General features: G+C 40.6%; 2 protein-coding genes across 9 annotated transcripts in view; one reads left to right on the plus strand and one right to left on the minus strand.

Annotated features, from left to right (window-relative positions):
* Nucleotides 1-12,808, plus strand: part of LOC134792822 (speract receptor) — a 72,394-nt gene extending 59,586 nt beyond the window's left edge. The window contains exons 14-26 of the mRNA XM_063764212.1: nucleotides 4,460-4,564; nucleotides 5,005-5,076; nucleotides 5,621-5,792; nucleotides 6,351-6,564; nucleotides 7,078-7,212; nucleotides 7,856-7,968; nucleotides 8,984-9,135; nucleotides 9,652-9,750; nucleotides 9,908-10,052; nucleotides 10,432-10,530; nucleotides 10,962-11,229; nucleotides 11,688-11,796; nucleotides 12,058-12,808. Of these exons, the coding sequence (XP_063620282.1) occupies nucleotides 4,460-4,564; nucleotides 5,005-5,076; nucleotides 5,621-5,792; nucleotides 6,351-6,564; nucleotides 7,078-7,212; nucleotides 7,856-7,968; nucleotides 8,984-9,135; nucleotides 9,652-9,750; nucleotides 9,908-10,052; nucleotides 10,432-10,530; nucleotides 10,962-11,229; nucleotides 11,688-11,796; nucleotides 12,058-12,315 (1,941 nt within the window). The 3' untranslated portion in view covers nucleotides 12,316-12,808. The remainder of the gene's footprint in view (nucleotides 1-4,459; nucleotides 4,565-5,004; nucleotides 5,077-5,620; nucleotides 5,793-6,350; nucleotides 6,565-7,077; nucleotides 7,213-7,855; nucleotides 7,969-8,983; nucleotides 9,136-9,651; nucleotides 9,751-9,907; nucleotides 10,053-10,431; nucleotides 10,531-10,961; nucleotides 11,230-11,687; nucleotides 11,797-12,057) is intronic.
* LOC134792821 (receptor-type guanylate cyclase Gyc76C-like) overlaps nucleotides 12,762-16,770 on the minus strand; it is a 38,212-nt gene continuing 34,203 nt past the window's right edge. For all 8 annotated transcript variants that reach the window (XM_063764210.1, XM_063764204.1, XM_063764207.1 and 5 more), the window contains 2 exons: nucleotides 13,722-13,854; nucleotides 12,762-13,568 (listed from right to left, as the gene is read on the minus strand). In XM_063764210.1, the coding sequence (XP_063620280.1) occupies nucleotides 13,058-13,568; nucleotides 13,722-13,854 (644 nt within the window). In that variant the 3' untranslated portion in view covers nucleotides 12,762-13,057. The remainder of the gene's footprint in view (nucleotides 13,569-13,721; nucleotides 13,855-16,770) is intronic.

Raw genomic sequence — 16,770 nt, forward strand, 5'->3', positions numbered from 1 at the left:
TACGCCACTGTTTATTCTAATCGTATTTAAGGGGTTCTAAAGCGACATATTTACAAATAACAATTAATCTACGTTTGAAATTTGAAAGCAATAAAAAACTTCTGATATCGTAGTTTAATACATTTTTTTAATTTGTTTATAGATACAACATACACTAATAGAGAACAAATCAATTTATTTTTATGAAATATATTGATTTGTGTTTTGAATAGTCACACTAAAAATAACTTAAATAGATGTCATATATTAGCTGGTTTGTTAGTGCACGACACCTTGCACTTTGAGACTATGCGCTGAAACTTAGCACAGTTGATTCATAGCTGGTCTTGAGCAGATACAGACCGGGAGCCGTCGAGAGCCACCTCTCATTTAGTGGGGGGGAGGGGGGAAGTTCGACGCTGCCGCGCTTCACTTGCAGCAACATTTCTCTAAAACTATAGCTAATAGGGCATGTAATATTTCATTTTCGGATAAATTGAGGATGAGGAATCTATTTTAGAACAAAAACAATGCACTTTTTATTAAAAAAAAAAAGAATAAAGGAGAAAAGACTAATAAACATATTTTAGATTTTTTTTATAATCACCATTTTTTTTTAAAGTGTAGCAGGAATGTTTAAACAAAAAATACAGTCGTAAAGCTACACTTATTACGTTAAAGAAAATATATAGTTTTTTATACAAATCTGTTAATAAATGGGAGATAAAAAATAATATTAAGCGTGGGTCAGAGTGATCTCAATGCAAAATATTATTAAGGTGCGAAAGTTAGTTACAATTTGTTCTACAGTCGTTTTTTTTTAGTTTTTCGTAAATAACTCGTAAACGGTAGCCCACAGAAAAAAAAATATCTTGTACGTGAATAATCTGTTTCAGATTTCGTATAAACAAAGTTCTACTTTTTTTCGCTAGGATCAATATTCAAAAAAATATTGAAGGGATAAAATAAATTCTAAGGTCCCCTTTTTTAGTCATTCGTAAATAACTCGTAAACGATGGCTAATAGCAAAGAATGATTTATTACATGAATTGTTATTCTCTAAAAACTAAGTAATACTATGATTGTTGATGTGTATTTAATGTAATGCTTCGTACAGGTTCCACCATGCATTATCAATGTTGGCGACGGCAGAGTCATCCCATAGAAATCCGTCAAACTTAGAAAAATTAACGAACTACGCTGACGTTGACAGACGATTAGGTCCAGCGACACTTTTAGTGCATCTACTTACTTAAAATGAAAATTATTCATGGAATAAAACATTTTTTGCTATTAGCCATCGTTTACGAGTTACATATTTACGAATGACTAAAAAAGGGGACCTTATAGAATTGATTTTTTCCCTTCAATTTTTTTTTATATTGATCCTAGCGAAAAAAAGTAGAACTTTGTTTATAAGAAATCTGAAACAGATTATTTACGTAAAAGATATTTTTTTGTTGTGTGCTACCGTTTACGACCTATTTACGAAAAACTAAAAAAAACGATTGTAGAACAAATCGTCGGGTGACAAGCAAAAGTCACTAAGTACTATCAAAAAATTAAAGTAACAATGCACTTTATTACACTTGTAACACGGTTTATTTTCCAATAATTTCAATGGTGTTAGTTAGTGACTTTTGCTTGTCACCCGACAAAATTGCAGCTAACTTTCCCACCTTAATAATATTTTGCATTGAGATCACTCTGACCCACGCTTAATATTATTTTTTATCTCCCACTTTCAACAGATTTGTATAATAAACTATATATTTTCTTAAATCTCATAAGTGTAGCTTTACGACTGTATTTTTTGTTTTTAGATTCCTGATACACTTAAAAAAAATTGGTGATTATAAATAAATCAAATATATGTTTTTTAGTCTTTTCTCCTATATTCTTTTTTTTTGTTAGAAAGTGCATTGTTTTTATTCTAAAAATAGATTCATCATCCTCAATTTATCCAAAAATGGTATATTACATGCCCTAATAGCTATAGTTTTAGAGAAATGTTGCTGCAAGTGAAGCGCGGCAGCGTCGAACTTCCCCCCCCCCCCCCCCCACTAAATGAGAGGTGGCTCTCGACGGCTCCCGGTCCGTATCTACTCAAGACCAGCTAAGAATCAACTGTGCCAAGTTTCAGCGCATAGTCTCAAAGTGCAAGGTCCCCATACAACGGTGTGCACTAACAAACCAGCTATATATTACATATACCAAAGAAATTGTGGACAACATTTAAACGATATTTTTACTGTCAACTTTAATTTGACTTTACATTTTTTTTTCATACTGATCAATTTGCATTGCTCACTCTGTATTTTAGATGCACCTATTATAGATAGAGTGCAGTTAGCAACGCGTTCAACAGAAATAAGTTAAGTAGAGATATACCTAATACCCAACGAGGAAAATATTGCCCAACTTTGTTGAAGGCTGAAACCGCGCGATATCGAATAGTGGAATGACATTTGTCGATGAGGGAAACATTTCGACTTGTTCCTAATTTATGTTATGGCATCCTTGTTTGCGAAAAAATACACAACATTTTGGCACTGTAGGTAGGATGTGGGATTAGAAAGGAAAAGGAGGAAAATAAAACTACGAGACTTTGTTGTTGACGTACCTATATCCCAGCAAACATTTTTGGTCAATATTCCTATAAAGGCACCAATTTGCGACCTAAAATAGGTGCCTTTATCGGAATATTGACCAAAAATGTTTGCCGGGATATGAATTATAAAATATTCTGGACTATAACCGCGAAAATCGAAGTTCGTCAATTGCGGGCATTTTTTTCCGTCACTCCAATTACGTCTTAGTGAGAGTAAAAGAGAGAGATCCCCGCAATTTTCGAATTTCGGTTTTCGCGGTAGATCCCCAGTATAAGTAAGGTCAGGTGGGATAAGAGGAAATATGGGGCAAGATGGACTTGGAAAAGATAGGTAGGTACTTAAAGATATTACAAACTAAATTAGATGATAATACTAAAAATAAAGCCAATTCATAAATAAAATTAACTTAAAAATATTTACGTAGAAGGAAGTTTCTCATAGTTTCTCTTACCCCGATTATGTTTCCCTTACCCCCCCCCCCCCCCCCCTGATCTTATATTACAGAGCTATATTTGATTTCATCACACTGTAGTAGGTACCTATATATTGAGTGCAGCAACATCTCATCCTTATTTTCATAGGATCCTAAAGGGCTTAGTGACAGAAGCCCCTTCAAGTATCCATAAGGAAAAGGAATGCCAAAGCCTCATCTGCCGCGAAACAAACAAATACCTACCTAGGTACTTGACAGCGTATTCGCGAATATGACGTACGCCTTGACTGAGACAAATCACTTTGTTACTCACATTTGTTGTAAGTACCTACAATATTCTTACCTCGATAGCGTTGTAGGAATAAATCATAATATATGTTATGACGACTACAAACATCAGCGTATTATGCTGTTGTTTTTGGCAAATATTTACCTACGTGTTCTGATTACATCTTATTAAATTTGGTTGTAGCGTAATATTATTTACGGGAAGCGATTTCTTTTCATAACTTCTGTATATAAAAGAGAGAAGTCTTAGTTATTAATTATTTTGTTTTAGTTTTTTTTTATCAAATGCTTTTAATTTATTACTGGTGAAAGATAACAGTGACAGAAAGTATCTATGTATAGGTACATATAATTACTAACATTTTTTTTAATTGAAAAGTCCTATAAAGGTCTTATGCAGCTCACGTTATTTTTTGAAAAGTCTCGGCTTCTTCAATAACTCTCAAGAGCATTTGAGAAAGGGTGCGCTACTTGAGTGCAAACGCTTCGACGGACAGTAAATAATGTCAATTTGTTCAGGTGTTGGTGAGCTCTAAGTTAGGTGGTATATTTGCTCGGTTGTTCCAGCTCAAATATATTCTCTTCGATATCGGGTAGCGTCTCTCAAAAAGCGAAATTATACGGGTAAATGAATACCTTCCAGTCCGCAGCATTACAAGATTTTCAAGTCCGACAAACTCAAAATGCAATAGGGTTTTGTTGAATTCCTCCTATTTGCACGTGATACGAGATACCTACGAGTTATATTCTGGGATACCAAGAACTTCTACATATAAATACCTAATTTAATTTCGGAAAATTGCATATGGCCATTCGTATCATTTTCTTCGTAAGTTATATTGATTTTAACTTACTTATAATACCTGTATGAAAAAACTCTAATATAAAGGGATCTTAAATAAACCATATACCTACCAACGCATTTTTTAGATACGAGTACAATATTGTATTGACATAGGTAGGTACTTGTCAAAAACGAAAGTTTATAAGAAAAGTTACACATCTAGAGGCGCCTAGTAAAACTAAGTTAAGGCAGGTAGTTTATATGCTTTTTGCCTTTATTTATCCCTCATTGTTCCGAATAAATCTAGTTCGAAACTTAGTAACGAATTCCGAAGCAGTTAGATAAGTTTGTTCGTTTTTTCAGATGCGGGATCTACAGCACGACAACGTGAATGGTTTCGTAGGAGCGTGTATAGAGCCGCCGAACGTATGCGCGCTCTCGGAATATTGCACCCGCGGCAGCCTGAAGGCAAGAAATCCAATAAGCTTTCAATTTCTAAGCATGTAAATAGATCGCGCAAATAGACTACGAGCAAATATTTAACTCTACTGTTACCATCGTAGTGAAATTGCGACCGTATTCCGAGCCAATTTATCGAACTCGGAAGCGAGCGGTAATATATATATATTACATATTTATGGTATTTAAATTCACGTCTAAATTTACTATTTTTACATATCATTGTATTTTATTGCATTATATTTTTATGAAATTTATTTTAGGTGTCACCTTACGTTACCTTTCGGGGTCAATTAATTTTAATATACCACGTGGCTTATTTTACAAGTTTTTAATATGTACTCTACACATTTGATCCTATATTATCTGCACTGTTATTAGTGTTACATATTCCATTTTCTCACATCTCTGTATCTATTTTGGAAATTTTAATGTAGGTTTATTTGCAGGATATCCTTGAGAACGAAGATATCAAACTGGACAACATGTTTATCGCATCATTAGTCGGAGATATCATCAGGGTAACTATATAATATAAATAATTTGTTGCTGCGACCCACTTCTGCTTGGGCTAAAGTTGTCTCTATAAACACTGTTGAAATTTATCTTGAGTAATGTACCTAAATTTAAATTGAAATGCAAATTGATAAGTTTGAACTTTCAAACTATTGAGTTTACGGTAATAAAGTTTAATATTTAGTCTAAATTGATGATTGATTGATGTAATGATATTAGCTATCATGATAAGACAAACGACCCAGTGGCATTTGCACAAGTCACATAGATTGCACAGCTCAAATAAGATCGACCGCCGCAAGGCAGAGGAAGTACGAGTAACGAGTATGACCGCTTTCAGTGGTAATTTTGTTACGTGTTTACCAGTCAACAGGTTCACGATGACGCGCCGCGCACAATAGGCGTAGCGTTCAATTGGTTAAGATAAGCTTTAGAAGACATGTTAGGCAGTTTAGCGAGGTTATTTTCTATGACAACGCTAGTCAATCCCAGGCACAGCGACTTAGAGATAGTGAGATCAGGTTCATGTTTTTTTTTTTAATTTTGCAGGGAATGATTTTCATACACGAGTCACCGCTGCAGTACCACGGAGCACTACGTCCGTCCAATTGTCTGGTGGACGCGCGCTGGGTCGTCAAGCTCGCAGACTTTGGGCTCCAAGCCTTCCGTGCTGGGGAATTACCACCAACTGAACCGAACGCTATTCGATCACATATTGAAAGTGAGTATTTTAATCGACAAGGTGCCGCTGCGCTACTACGGCACACTGCGTTCGTCCATCTGACTCCTTCTGCCTTTAGGTATGAGTTTTCAAAAATAGAATCAGCATTGATACTTAGGTATGTCAGGTTATGTCCGGAAATCCCGATTCGAGAAAATGTGTGATACTAGCATGCAATGATAACATAAGGAATAAACTTTATAAAATGTAATAAATTTGTCATTCTTATGAGATGCTATCATGCATCTGCGCCACCTGAGATCTATCCACTTTATTTCCTTTACTTTATGTGCTGTTTATGAAGTATGTATTATTTTATCTTTATTATTACTTACAACCGTCTTATCGGGATTTACTACTTTATTGTTTTTTTTAATATTGCGTTAAATTACTTTTTAAGCCCTATTAATTTCTTGTATAGTTTTTTTTTAGGCAAACGTTAGACGTGCTCTTTCCACTTGAACGTTATCATATTCTCTTTCCTAAGGGACCTTGAAGTGTATAAAATATATCAAGAATAAATATATAAAAAACATGGTCATTTGACTCTTATTCCAGGTCTGGTGTACCTGGCACCCGAGCTGCTCCGCTCCGCCGGCTGGGGCAGCCCGACGGTCTCGGAGCCGTGCGACGGCTCCCCGGCCGCAGACGTGTACGCGTTCGCGCTGGTGCTGTACGAGATGCATACGCGCCACGGCCCGTTTGGCCACGATGCCCCGCCAGCGCCCGCGCTGCTGCGCCGCGTCGCGCTAGCGGAACCGGTGCCTTACAGGTAGGTACGTATGTGCTTGCTTGATCGGCAAGATATGTCGGAGTCGTGTGATCGCTTCTCAGCCGCATAGTTATGTGTGAATGCCTGATGCTAACAGAATTGTTGTAATTTAATTGCTGAGTAGGATTTCTAAAAGATTCTGCAAGGATTAATCACGAACTATCAATCAAATGCAAACATCAAACATCAAACATCAACATTTATTCAGCAAATAGGCCACAAGGGCACTTTTACACGTCATCATTGAATTTACATATAAGCAAAAATAATAACATCAGAGTAACAAAATCTTTTTGAGGATACCAACTTGGTTAGTACCTAACTGGTTATCATAACTAGTTAGTAACAGGCATATACCTATCTGTAAGTTTCATTGTCGAATTGTTGACTTATTATATGTAAAAACATATGCTCCTACAAAGAGGTAGTTTTTTCTGCTATTTAGCACTTTTACAGTCAGATATAGATGAATGATAACCTGATATACATTCACATAAGTCACATGAATTTCAGACCACCATTAGATGTATTAACGGCTCAGTTCGACTGCTCGCGCGAATGTTGCGTGGAGTGCTGGGCCGAGGACCCCGCAATGCGGCCCGACTTCAAGGCTATTAGGACCAAACTGAGACCCCTACGGAAAGGAATGTAAGTGCTTCTGACAGCTAGTATCTTACAGGTACTTTATACTTACTTTTCTCACCTTAACTATTTTCTGTGCAGGGGGCCAATTTTTGAATTTCGACCACTCGATTTCGTGTACTTCATTAAATAATATATATCTCCACTACTAGGCATTTAAATTCTACTAATAGAATTGAAATCGAGTGGTCAATACCAATAGATCCAAATTTCTATCGCTCGTATTTCAAAAATTAGCATTTCGCCGTTTTCCACCGATTTTCGAGTGACGAAATCGAAATTCAAAACTCGGCCCCCTGGGGGCCATAGGCGTACGCACGGTGGGGAAAGGTGGGGCAGTTGCCCCACCCTGGTCTCTGACCATAAGCTAAGAATTTCTGTGTCAACCGTACCCTGTTACAACGTACCCAGCCTCCCCTACTTCTGCCCCACCCCTTAAAAAATGCTCCGTACGCCCATGCTGGGGGCCGATTCTGAATTTCCAGCGCTCGATTTCGTCACTCGAAAATCGGTGGAAAACGGCGAAATGCAAATTTTTGAAATACGAGCGATATAAATTGGGAATTGAGTGGTATTGACCACTCGTTTTCTATCCTATTAGTAGAACAAAGCAAAATACAGTCTGATTAATCTGTTTCACATTTTTCAGGAAACCAAATATATTCGACAACATGATTGCCATGATGGAAAAGTATGCAAACAATTTGGAAGTGTTAGTGGATGAGCGCACCGACCAGCTACAGGAAGAGAAAAAGAAGACAGGTGATGTATCTAATTCTTCTTCTTCGTCTTCTTCATTACTGAAGGTCGTGCCTGTCTTGAAATGCCTTCACCGAGGCCTCGACGAGCTGCTTCCATTTCACCCTGTCTTCGGCTTGTCTAAGGGCAGTAGTGACAGTAAGTCCTGTAATGTTCCTTACTTGATCGGACCAACGGGTGGGTGACCGTCCTCTCGGCCTCTTGCCATCCACTTTTCCACAAACAACCAGTTTCTCCATGTTATCTGGCTGCCTTCGAGCAATATGTCCAAAATAGCCCAGGACTCGTTGGTAACAGATTGTGGATAGTCTGGATTTGATGTATCTAATAGTCTAGTAGAAATAGAGTCGAACTAAGAGAACTCTGCACGGGTGGACTTTGCGATAACAAAGTGTGGAAATACCATCTAATCTATGAACCCATGTCGTCTATAATAACACTTCCATCCTTTGTTCTATCAAAGTCCGTGTTCAGTTAGATTAGACGGACTCTAATATGCTGCTTGAGATCAGATATATAGGTCTCAACTCAATGTTTTCCTTCATCGAAAACCTTTGGTACCTACGCTCAGTGTTGGCCGAAACGTTAATGGCTCCTCTACATGATGGGCCAGCGCCGGCCACTCCAAGGGACTCATTTATGCGTTAGAGGAGCAAGTGATATTGCTATCTCATTCTACCGCATAGCTGCGTCCCTTGGAGTGGCCGGCGCTGGCCCATCGTGTAGGGGAGCCATAATGCAATTGACTATTTTTGACCATTAACCTTTACAAATTGAACCGTAAACTGTACGGTACTGTTACCGTTTACGATTCAATTTGTAATGGTTAATGGTCAATTGCAATTGACGTTCGGCCAACACTGCCTACGCTCAATCTATAGACACAACGTATAAGTAACGTAGGAAATAGGTGCTTTGAGGAGGAGCGCGCAGTTCAAAAATGGGTTAGGCATATATGTCTACCTAAATATCAAATCATATTTCCTACTTAAGTTCACATATTAATTGTGTATTTCAGAGGCATTACTAGAAGAAATGCTGCCAGTGCCAGTCGCTGACCAGCTGAAGCGCGGCCGCCGCGTCATGCCCGAAAGCTACGACTCCGTCACGATCTACTTCAGCGACATCGTGGGGTTCACTGCCATGTCCGCGGAAAGCACGCCTTTACAAGTGAGTCTTCAAATATTCTTACTTCTATGAAATTATGACGTGTATAAATAACACTTGCACTGCGTATGCTATCAAAATCGATGCAGACTTTTCTTGGTCTAACTCTATAGGTACGTAGGTAAGGTCGAATTTTTTTACTGATGAAAAAATTCACTGCTTAGTTGTCAAGCGGACCCCAGGCTCCCATGAGCCGTGGCAAAATGCCGGGATAACGCGAGGAAGAAGAAGAGCTACCGAACCTTATTTACCCGACCGCGACCCCCGCCCGATGAATCTTAAATTTAAATTATCGCTCACATTGTATTTGCTTGGTACAAAATTAGTCGTGTACCTACTTAATGTTTTTAAAACAGTTACAACCGGTTTATAACTCGCGCGTTAAATAGATAACAATAAATTAATTGATCTTATTGCTTAATTATTTATTTAGGTCATCGCCAAATTGCGTAAACATACCTACAATTCCATATATTACTATGTTCCTGCGTACCTAATACTGAATTAACTTTTTTACAGGTGGTAGACTTCCTGAACGACCTATACACATGTTTTGATTCAATCCTAGAGAACTTCGATGTTTACAAAGTGGAAACTATCGGCGACGCTTATATGGTTGTAAGTATTTTGGAGATTATATGTTTTAAGTACACTCGGCGATGGCCGAGTGTTGATTGTATAAATATTGCGAGATATCAGTCTTACTAATTTCCAAACTCGCGAATTCCAAATACGTACAGTGCGACATATTTTTTTATATTAACTATTTCGTCAGGTGTCTGGACTTCCCATACGTAACGGAATAATGCACGCAGGCGAGGTGGCCTCAATGGCTTTGGCTCTCCTGTCGGCCACACGGTCCTTCAGAGTACGACACAGGCCCGACCATAGGATCTTACTACGAGTTGGAATACATTCCGGTAAGCTTATTAGATCCAAAGAGATATTAATAGCAGAACTGTAAAGTCTAATGACGATATTCAGAAAGGGATAAAACATAAATTAACTAATTGAGGCTTGTAAAATTTTATTAATAAGGGGGTAAGAATTTCACATCTAAAATAGATTTGTCTATACGGCCCCGTGCGTTATCACGTTATGCGGTAAATCTGGTTCTAAAAAGTTGGATATTTCAGTTAGGTACCACGAAACATGTAACCGTATAGCGCCATCTAGTTTGGCTGTTAATCTCGGTGCACGATTTTTTTCTTAAACTTTAAACTTCTACCTCAATAACTCTTTGGCTACTAAATATACAGTTTTGGATACATTTATAAGTTCAAAGTTTTTGTTTATCAGGTCCCGTTTGTGCTGGAGTAGTCGGACTAAAAATGCCTAGATATTGTTTATTCGGCGACACCGTAAACACAGCGAGTCGGTTCGAATCAACTGGGGCACGTACGTATCAGCACTATCAACTAATTACCGCTACTAAATTGGTCCTTCCAACCGGATGTGTCCATTAGTCATTCGGTCACCTAGCCTAGTGGGTTGTGACACTTGTAACCCTGCCTACGAAGGTGGAGGGCCCGGGTTGGAATCCCGGTTAGCCCATTTATTTGTGTGTTTATCAGTAATATTTGTTCTTAAGTTATGGATGTTTTTAAGTACATAAGTATGTATGTATATCGTCGCTGTCGCTCGGTACCCATTGTACCATCGCCCTGTTAACTGTCCATCGGTGGACATTATGCCTTTTGTAATAAGGTCCACGATGTACACATAAGAGTGTTGCTGTTTGTACAAGCTTTGCTTAGTTAGGGGCTAGGACGACCTACGAGTACGAGTGAGATTGTCGCCAAATATTTATTTCATAATTCATGTTTCAGCTCTCAAAATCCACTGTAGCGCGGCATGTAAAGCGTTGCTGGATAAACTAGGTGGCTATATACTAGAAGAGAGAGGGATAGTAGCAATGAAAGGCAAACGCGATCAGGTGACGTATTGGCTGAAGGGGGAAGAGACGGAGACGGCGGCGGCGCGTGCGCACCGGCGCGCGCAGGCGGAGGGCATGCCGCAGCTGGCCGTGGAGAAACGAGGACAGAGGAGTTCTCTTAAGAACAAGTGCTGGAAAAATCAAGTTGGAGTGTTACACAGGTTGGAGCAACGACAGTCTATTCATTATACACACGGTGGCCAAAAAATAAGTGCATTCCCGTTGCCAGGGAGGTTTTGGGATTATACTGAGACTGAGTAACTTTTACTATGGGACCAACCCCGAAATCGCGAAAAAAATATTTACCCTCCCATAGAAAATGGACCAACCAAAATATATGAAACAACCTAATACTTTTTTCGCGATTTCGGGGTTGGTCCCATATTAAAAGTTGCTCAGTATAATCCCAAAAACCTCCCTGGCAACGGGAATGCACTTATTTTTTGGCCACCGTGTATAAGTTGTAATTATACATTCATACATTCATACAAATAATAATCATACATTCAATCAATTTTGTATCTACGGTAACTCACTGTCCGCCTGATCGAGTCATGTGTTTAAAGAAAAATCGTTAAAACAGTTATTTAATGGCAATTTTCTCATCTCAATTTTGCAGATGTTGCAGTTTAGAATCTCCAAAGAAGTTGCGTTTTGCTTCAGGCAATTTACTAGAATCGCATACTGATAGCGTCTTACACCATCGGAGTGATGAATATTTAATGGAGGTAAGGATAACCATTCTAGAATCCTTTAAATATTATAGTTAATAAAATAGAAAGCGTTTCTAATATTCAAAGGTTTTTTCGCGAAGGTTTTGTACGATTCACAGCAGTCAGGGCGCGTCTAACTTCAGTCAAAGAAATTTGAACGTGATATGCTCTGAATAGAAGGTTCAATTTCCTTTGAGTCTACTATGACGCGTCCTGATTCCAGCAGTTAGTTGTGAATCGTTAAGTTATATTATATCACCGCCTGTCGTATTTTAGGTGATAGGCGACGGTCATTTAACAACAGTGCAACGCGGGGACTTCTTAGAAGCGCCCAGCCTCCGACACGAGCAAACCAGCGTGTCTTGCCCCATCATCGAGCACACGGAGTCGCCACCAGCTCCTACCCCAACTAATTCTTGCGCCACCCTACCCCACGAGAACAAACGCACCAAGCCCTGCGATATAAAGCTCGTGGTCAACGGGTGCTCGTACAATGAGAACGAAGCAGGTGTACCGCTGCTCGCGGACGCGTGACTTAATACATGTACTTATTAATTCCTCGCACTAGTCATGGGCGATGCCCTGGGCCTATATATAGCATAGGATGTTAGAGGCTCTTTTCTGATAAGCTCTCTATTTTTGTTTAATGAGAGTAATATGGATTTAAAAAAATGTGTAAGTTGCCAGACTAAAGGCTGGAATAGTGAATGTTTTTCTGTATGGAATGAAGGTTCAATATTATTGACTGGATTTTGTTGTGTCGATTCATAAAAAAATATGTGCCAAACCTATCTGTTTGGATATTTATGTTTATTAGGAAATTGATGTTAATATAATGAAGTATGACGAGAGTCGGCCCCGTAAGTTAGCGAAAACCAGGCAAAGCCGGGATAGAATAGTTTATACGTAAGCTCAGTGTACGGACGATACTTATAGCGTCAATGTGATCTGTGTCAGTATTAAGTTATTAAGAGACCACGTTCAATAGAAATTATTTAATAACATTAAACTCTTATTTCACATTTCACGGTAACATCGTTTTACTTAGACATATTATTTACAACAGTCGATACGGCTAATATACATCTAGGAAACCTAAGAATATTAAAGCCTAGAATCCGAGTTCCACGAAACCTGCTACAAAATGAAGCCGTAATTACAATTATATTTCTGACGTCCTCATAAATACCGGCTCGACTACTCGAGACTCGCCTTCTAGGCTTCAGTATCGGGCGCGGTCCTTGGGCCGGGTGCGGGGGGTGTGGGGGGTGCGGGGTCACACGGCCGACTCGGTGTCGAGCAGCGGCGGGCCGGGCGCGCGGCGCAGCGAGGGCGTGGACGAGCGGCCGGCGAAGATGCCGAGCAGCCACGAGCGCAGCGCCAGCCGCGGCAGCTTGCGCGCCTCCGCCGCGTCCGCCACGTTCTCCAGCGACCGCCACTTCTTGTAGAACTCGATGTAGCTCGAGTCGTGCACCTTCCGCTTGGCGGGCGGCTTGTTGTACAGGCTGCACTTGCGGAGCAGCGGCGAGTCCTCCTCCTGGCGCGGGTCGGCGAGAATGCCGATGACGGTGCCGTTGAAGACGGGGTCGCCGGGCCGCGTGAGCGTGGCCACGGGCTCGGGCTCGGCGTCCAGCGAGCGCGTGGTGTGCTGGCGGCGCAGGCGCGGCGAGCGGCGCCGCTCGGGCAGCACGTCCAGCGACGCCGCGTAGCGCAGCGTCCGCGTCGGCGACGGCGACCGCTCGCCCCGTTCGCCCGCCGTCGACGACGCGATCGAACTTAGCGCATTCCTGCAACGAAGCGACATGTTTTGTGTAGCAACAATTTAAATGCTATGCTAACCATAAGTCGGTCTTTGTAGCGATCAACAGTCACCTGAAATATCATGTAGGGAAAAGTTGGGTTGGGGGTTTTCGGCGTCATGCAAGTTTTTGGTAATTTACCTGGCCTTGGCGAGCATGTCCTTGGCGCGGCGCTGCGGGGGCGGCGTGGCGGGCGCGGGCAGCGAGCAGCGCGAGCCGCGCGCGCCCGACGCCGCGCGCTGCCGCACCACGCTGCCGCCGCCGCTGCCGCCGCCTGCACGACAAGAACGACAACGATTGTCACTAGGGACCACAGACAAAACATCCTCTAGACTGAGCATAGTCGCGCTACCCCCTCTGCCACGCATACGGTAATTTTACTCCATGTTCGAGTCGAAAGTGTCTTTGTGTGACGTCCGTGTCTTTGAACGGACCAATCACGGCACGGGACTTCGCTCACCTCGTCCCGCGCACCCCCGCATTTTTGGCATCATCAGTTGCATGAAATAATTGCTCTAAACTCGGTCTAGAGGATTCCTAGTCTATGCTAGGGACGGGGAACATGAACATCAAAATATGTGGATCACCTGTAAGCCCGCAAGAGTTTTTCACAAATAAATATCCCAAAAACGAATGATAGTTCCATTGGTCTATTCGTCTAATAGTTCAGTGAAATTAGCTAAAATTACGGCATAATTAATAGAAGACTTTTTTTAATTGGGATATGTACGTTGTCGACCGAGGTTATTTTTCGTCAACCCTCCCCTCCCCTCCCCCCTCTGCGTCACACCCCCCCCCCCCCCACACCCCCGCTAAGGATCCAAAACATAATGCTATTTTTAGCATTTTCAGTGTTTTTTTTCTTCTAATGACTTTTCTCAAATAACACTTACGATATCTTTCACGCTTTTAGAGGAAAAACCGGAACCCTTATAAGATCACTCGTGCGTCTGTCTGTCTGTTCGACCATCCTCCCCCCCCCCCCCCTTTATCTCTGAAACTACTGGGCCTAAAATTTTGAAAAAATACACAAAATAGTACTTTACCTATAGATAATAGGAAAACCTATTAGAAATGTGCAGTCAAGCGTGAGTCGGACTTATGTACGGAACTCTTGGAACGCGAGTTAGACTTGCACTTGACCGGTTTTTTTTATTTAAGTAAATAGTTAATATGTTATTTAAAATGGGTATTATTTATTGAAAGAGTTTGTGTATCTGGGAACCTTGTTCACTAGGGACGGTAAGCATGATAAAGACATTGAAAGGAGAGTGAATGCTGGAAAACGTGTGAATGGGGCACTTAACGCTTTTATGAGCAGCCAGAAGGTGTCGCAAAAAGCACGGTTGGCTGTTCATAGAGGGGTGTTGGTGCCTACACTTATGTATGGTAGCGAAAGTTGGGTATGGCAGAAGAGGCATCAGAGCCAAGTGAATGCAGTGGAAATGAGAGCGCTGAGAAGTGTGTGTGGTGTGAGATTGCAAGATAGAATTAGGAACAGTGTGATAAGGGAAAAGTGTGGACTGAATATTGATGTAGTGACTAAAATTGAGAAAGGTATTTTGAGATGATATGGACATGTGGAAAGAATGAGTGAAAGAAGGCTAACAAAGAGAGTGTATAAGGGAGAAGTGGAAGTGGGAGTTGGAAGGGGTCGACCTCGGCGGATTTTCTCTGATCAGATCGGGGAAATCCTGAAGAAAGGCCAGGTCAAGAGCACCCTAAACCGGCGAGCGTGTATGAGGAATGTAATGAAAATGAAGGAAGCGAAAGAGGTATGTCAGGATCGTAGCAAGTGGATAACCGTGGTCTCTGCTTACTCCTCCGGGAAATAGGCGTGATTATATGTATGTATGTGTTATTTATCATTAAACTACTTCATTTGACGATCCTATGCCATTTATAAAATACATCGCCTTCAAATATTTTCAATGTCAGCTAATATCGTTATTAACCACTTGTCTGTATATGAAACGGATCCTGACCGAAATTTATAGGTACAGCACAACCGAGGGTGAACCCACGATTTTTGATCACCACACACATCTTCTTCCTCGCGTTAGTTGTCGCTTTTCGGTGAAGGAAAACATCGTGAGGAAACCGGATTAATCCCAGTAAGGCCTAGTTTCCCCGCTGGGTTGGAAGGTCAGATGGCAGTCGCTTTCGTAAAAACTAGTGTCTACGTCAAATCATGGGATTAGTTGCCAGCGGACCCCAGGCTCCCATGAGCTGTGGCAAAATGCCGGGAACAACGCGAAGAAGATGATGAACTTTTCATGTGTGTGGTGGTCAAAAATCGTGGGTTCACCCTCGTTTGTGTTGTATAAAATTCGGTCAGCGGGCGCAGCACGGTTCCATTTTTATCGCCTATCACTATGCGCGTCCCTTTCGCACTTACATACTTGTTAGAGCGTGACTGGCATGGTGAGGCAACATAGAGGTACAATAATAGAGAGGAAACGGGGGAGGGGCCATATGACCGAACGAGATACACTTATAGAACTTTCAGTAGGAGTAGCAAGAAAGCGGTACTATTGCTTGTCCTTGTCACAGTCTCACTTTTTGTTTGTTCCCCATCATAAATTTAGTATGGGTTATGGTGGGCAACAAATAAAAATTTTCATTTCATTTCAATAACCCGACCGAATAACGTAGATTATTGTTTTTGGTATATTGTCAGGAATGTTAAAACGTGTTTTCAATATTGTCACTCAATTGTCAATTGCGTATATTTTGTCCCTCACGGAGGCACGCGCACACCACTTCTATAAGCTACCTTCTATGTGAGGCAAGCTATAAAAACGCGACCGTGCGAACTTGCGATTCACAGTCAAGTGGTTAATAGTAACGATCTTCGGTGAGCTTAAAAATGTTTGAAGACGATGTATGTTCAAAATGGCATAGCATCTTCAAATAAAGGAGTTTAATAATAAATAATACACCATTTTAAAGAACATATTAACTATTTATTTAAATTAAACAAAATTTGGCGATATCGTAAGTATATTTTGAGAAAAGTTATCTTACAAAAGAAAAAAAACGTAAATTCTAAAAAAATTGCATACATGGTGACAGATTTCACAAAAACTATAAGTGATAGCACTATAGTGTGTATAAGAGATAAATAGCAAATTTACTAAGGATCACTTCGTTCCTACACACTTTTTCTATATCTTGAACGGTTTTCTTA

This window comes from Cydia splendana, chromosome 8 (genome assembly GCF_910591565.1).
Source record: "Cydia splendana chromosome 8, ilCydSple1.2, whole genome shotgun sequence".
Lineage (NCBI taxonomy): Eukaryota > Metazoa > Arthropoda > Insecta > Lepidoptera > Tortricidae > Cydia > Cydia splendana.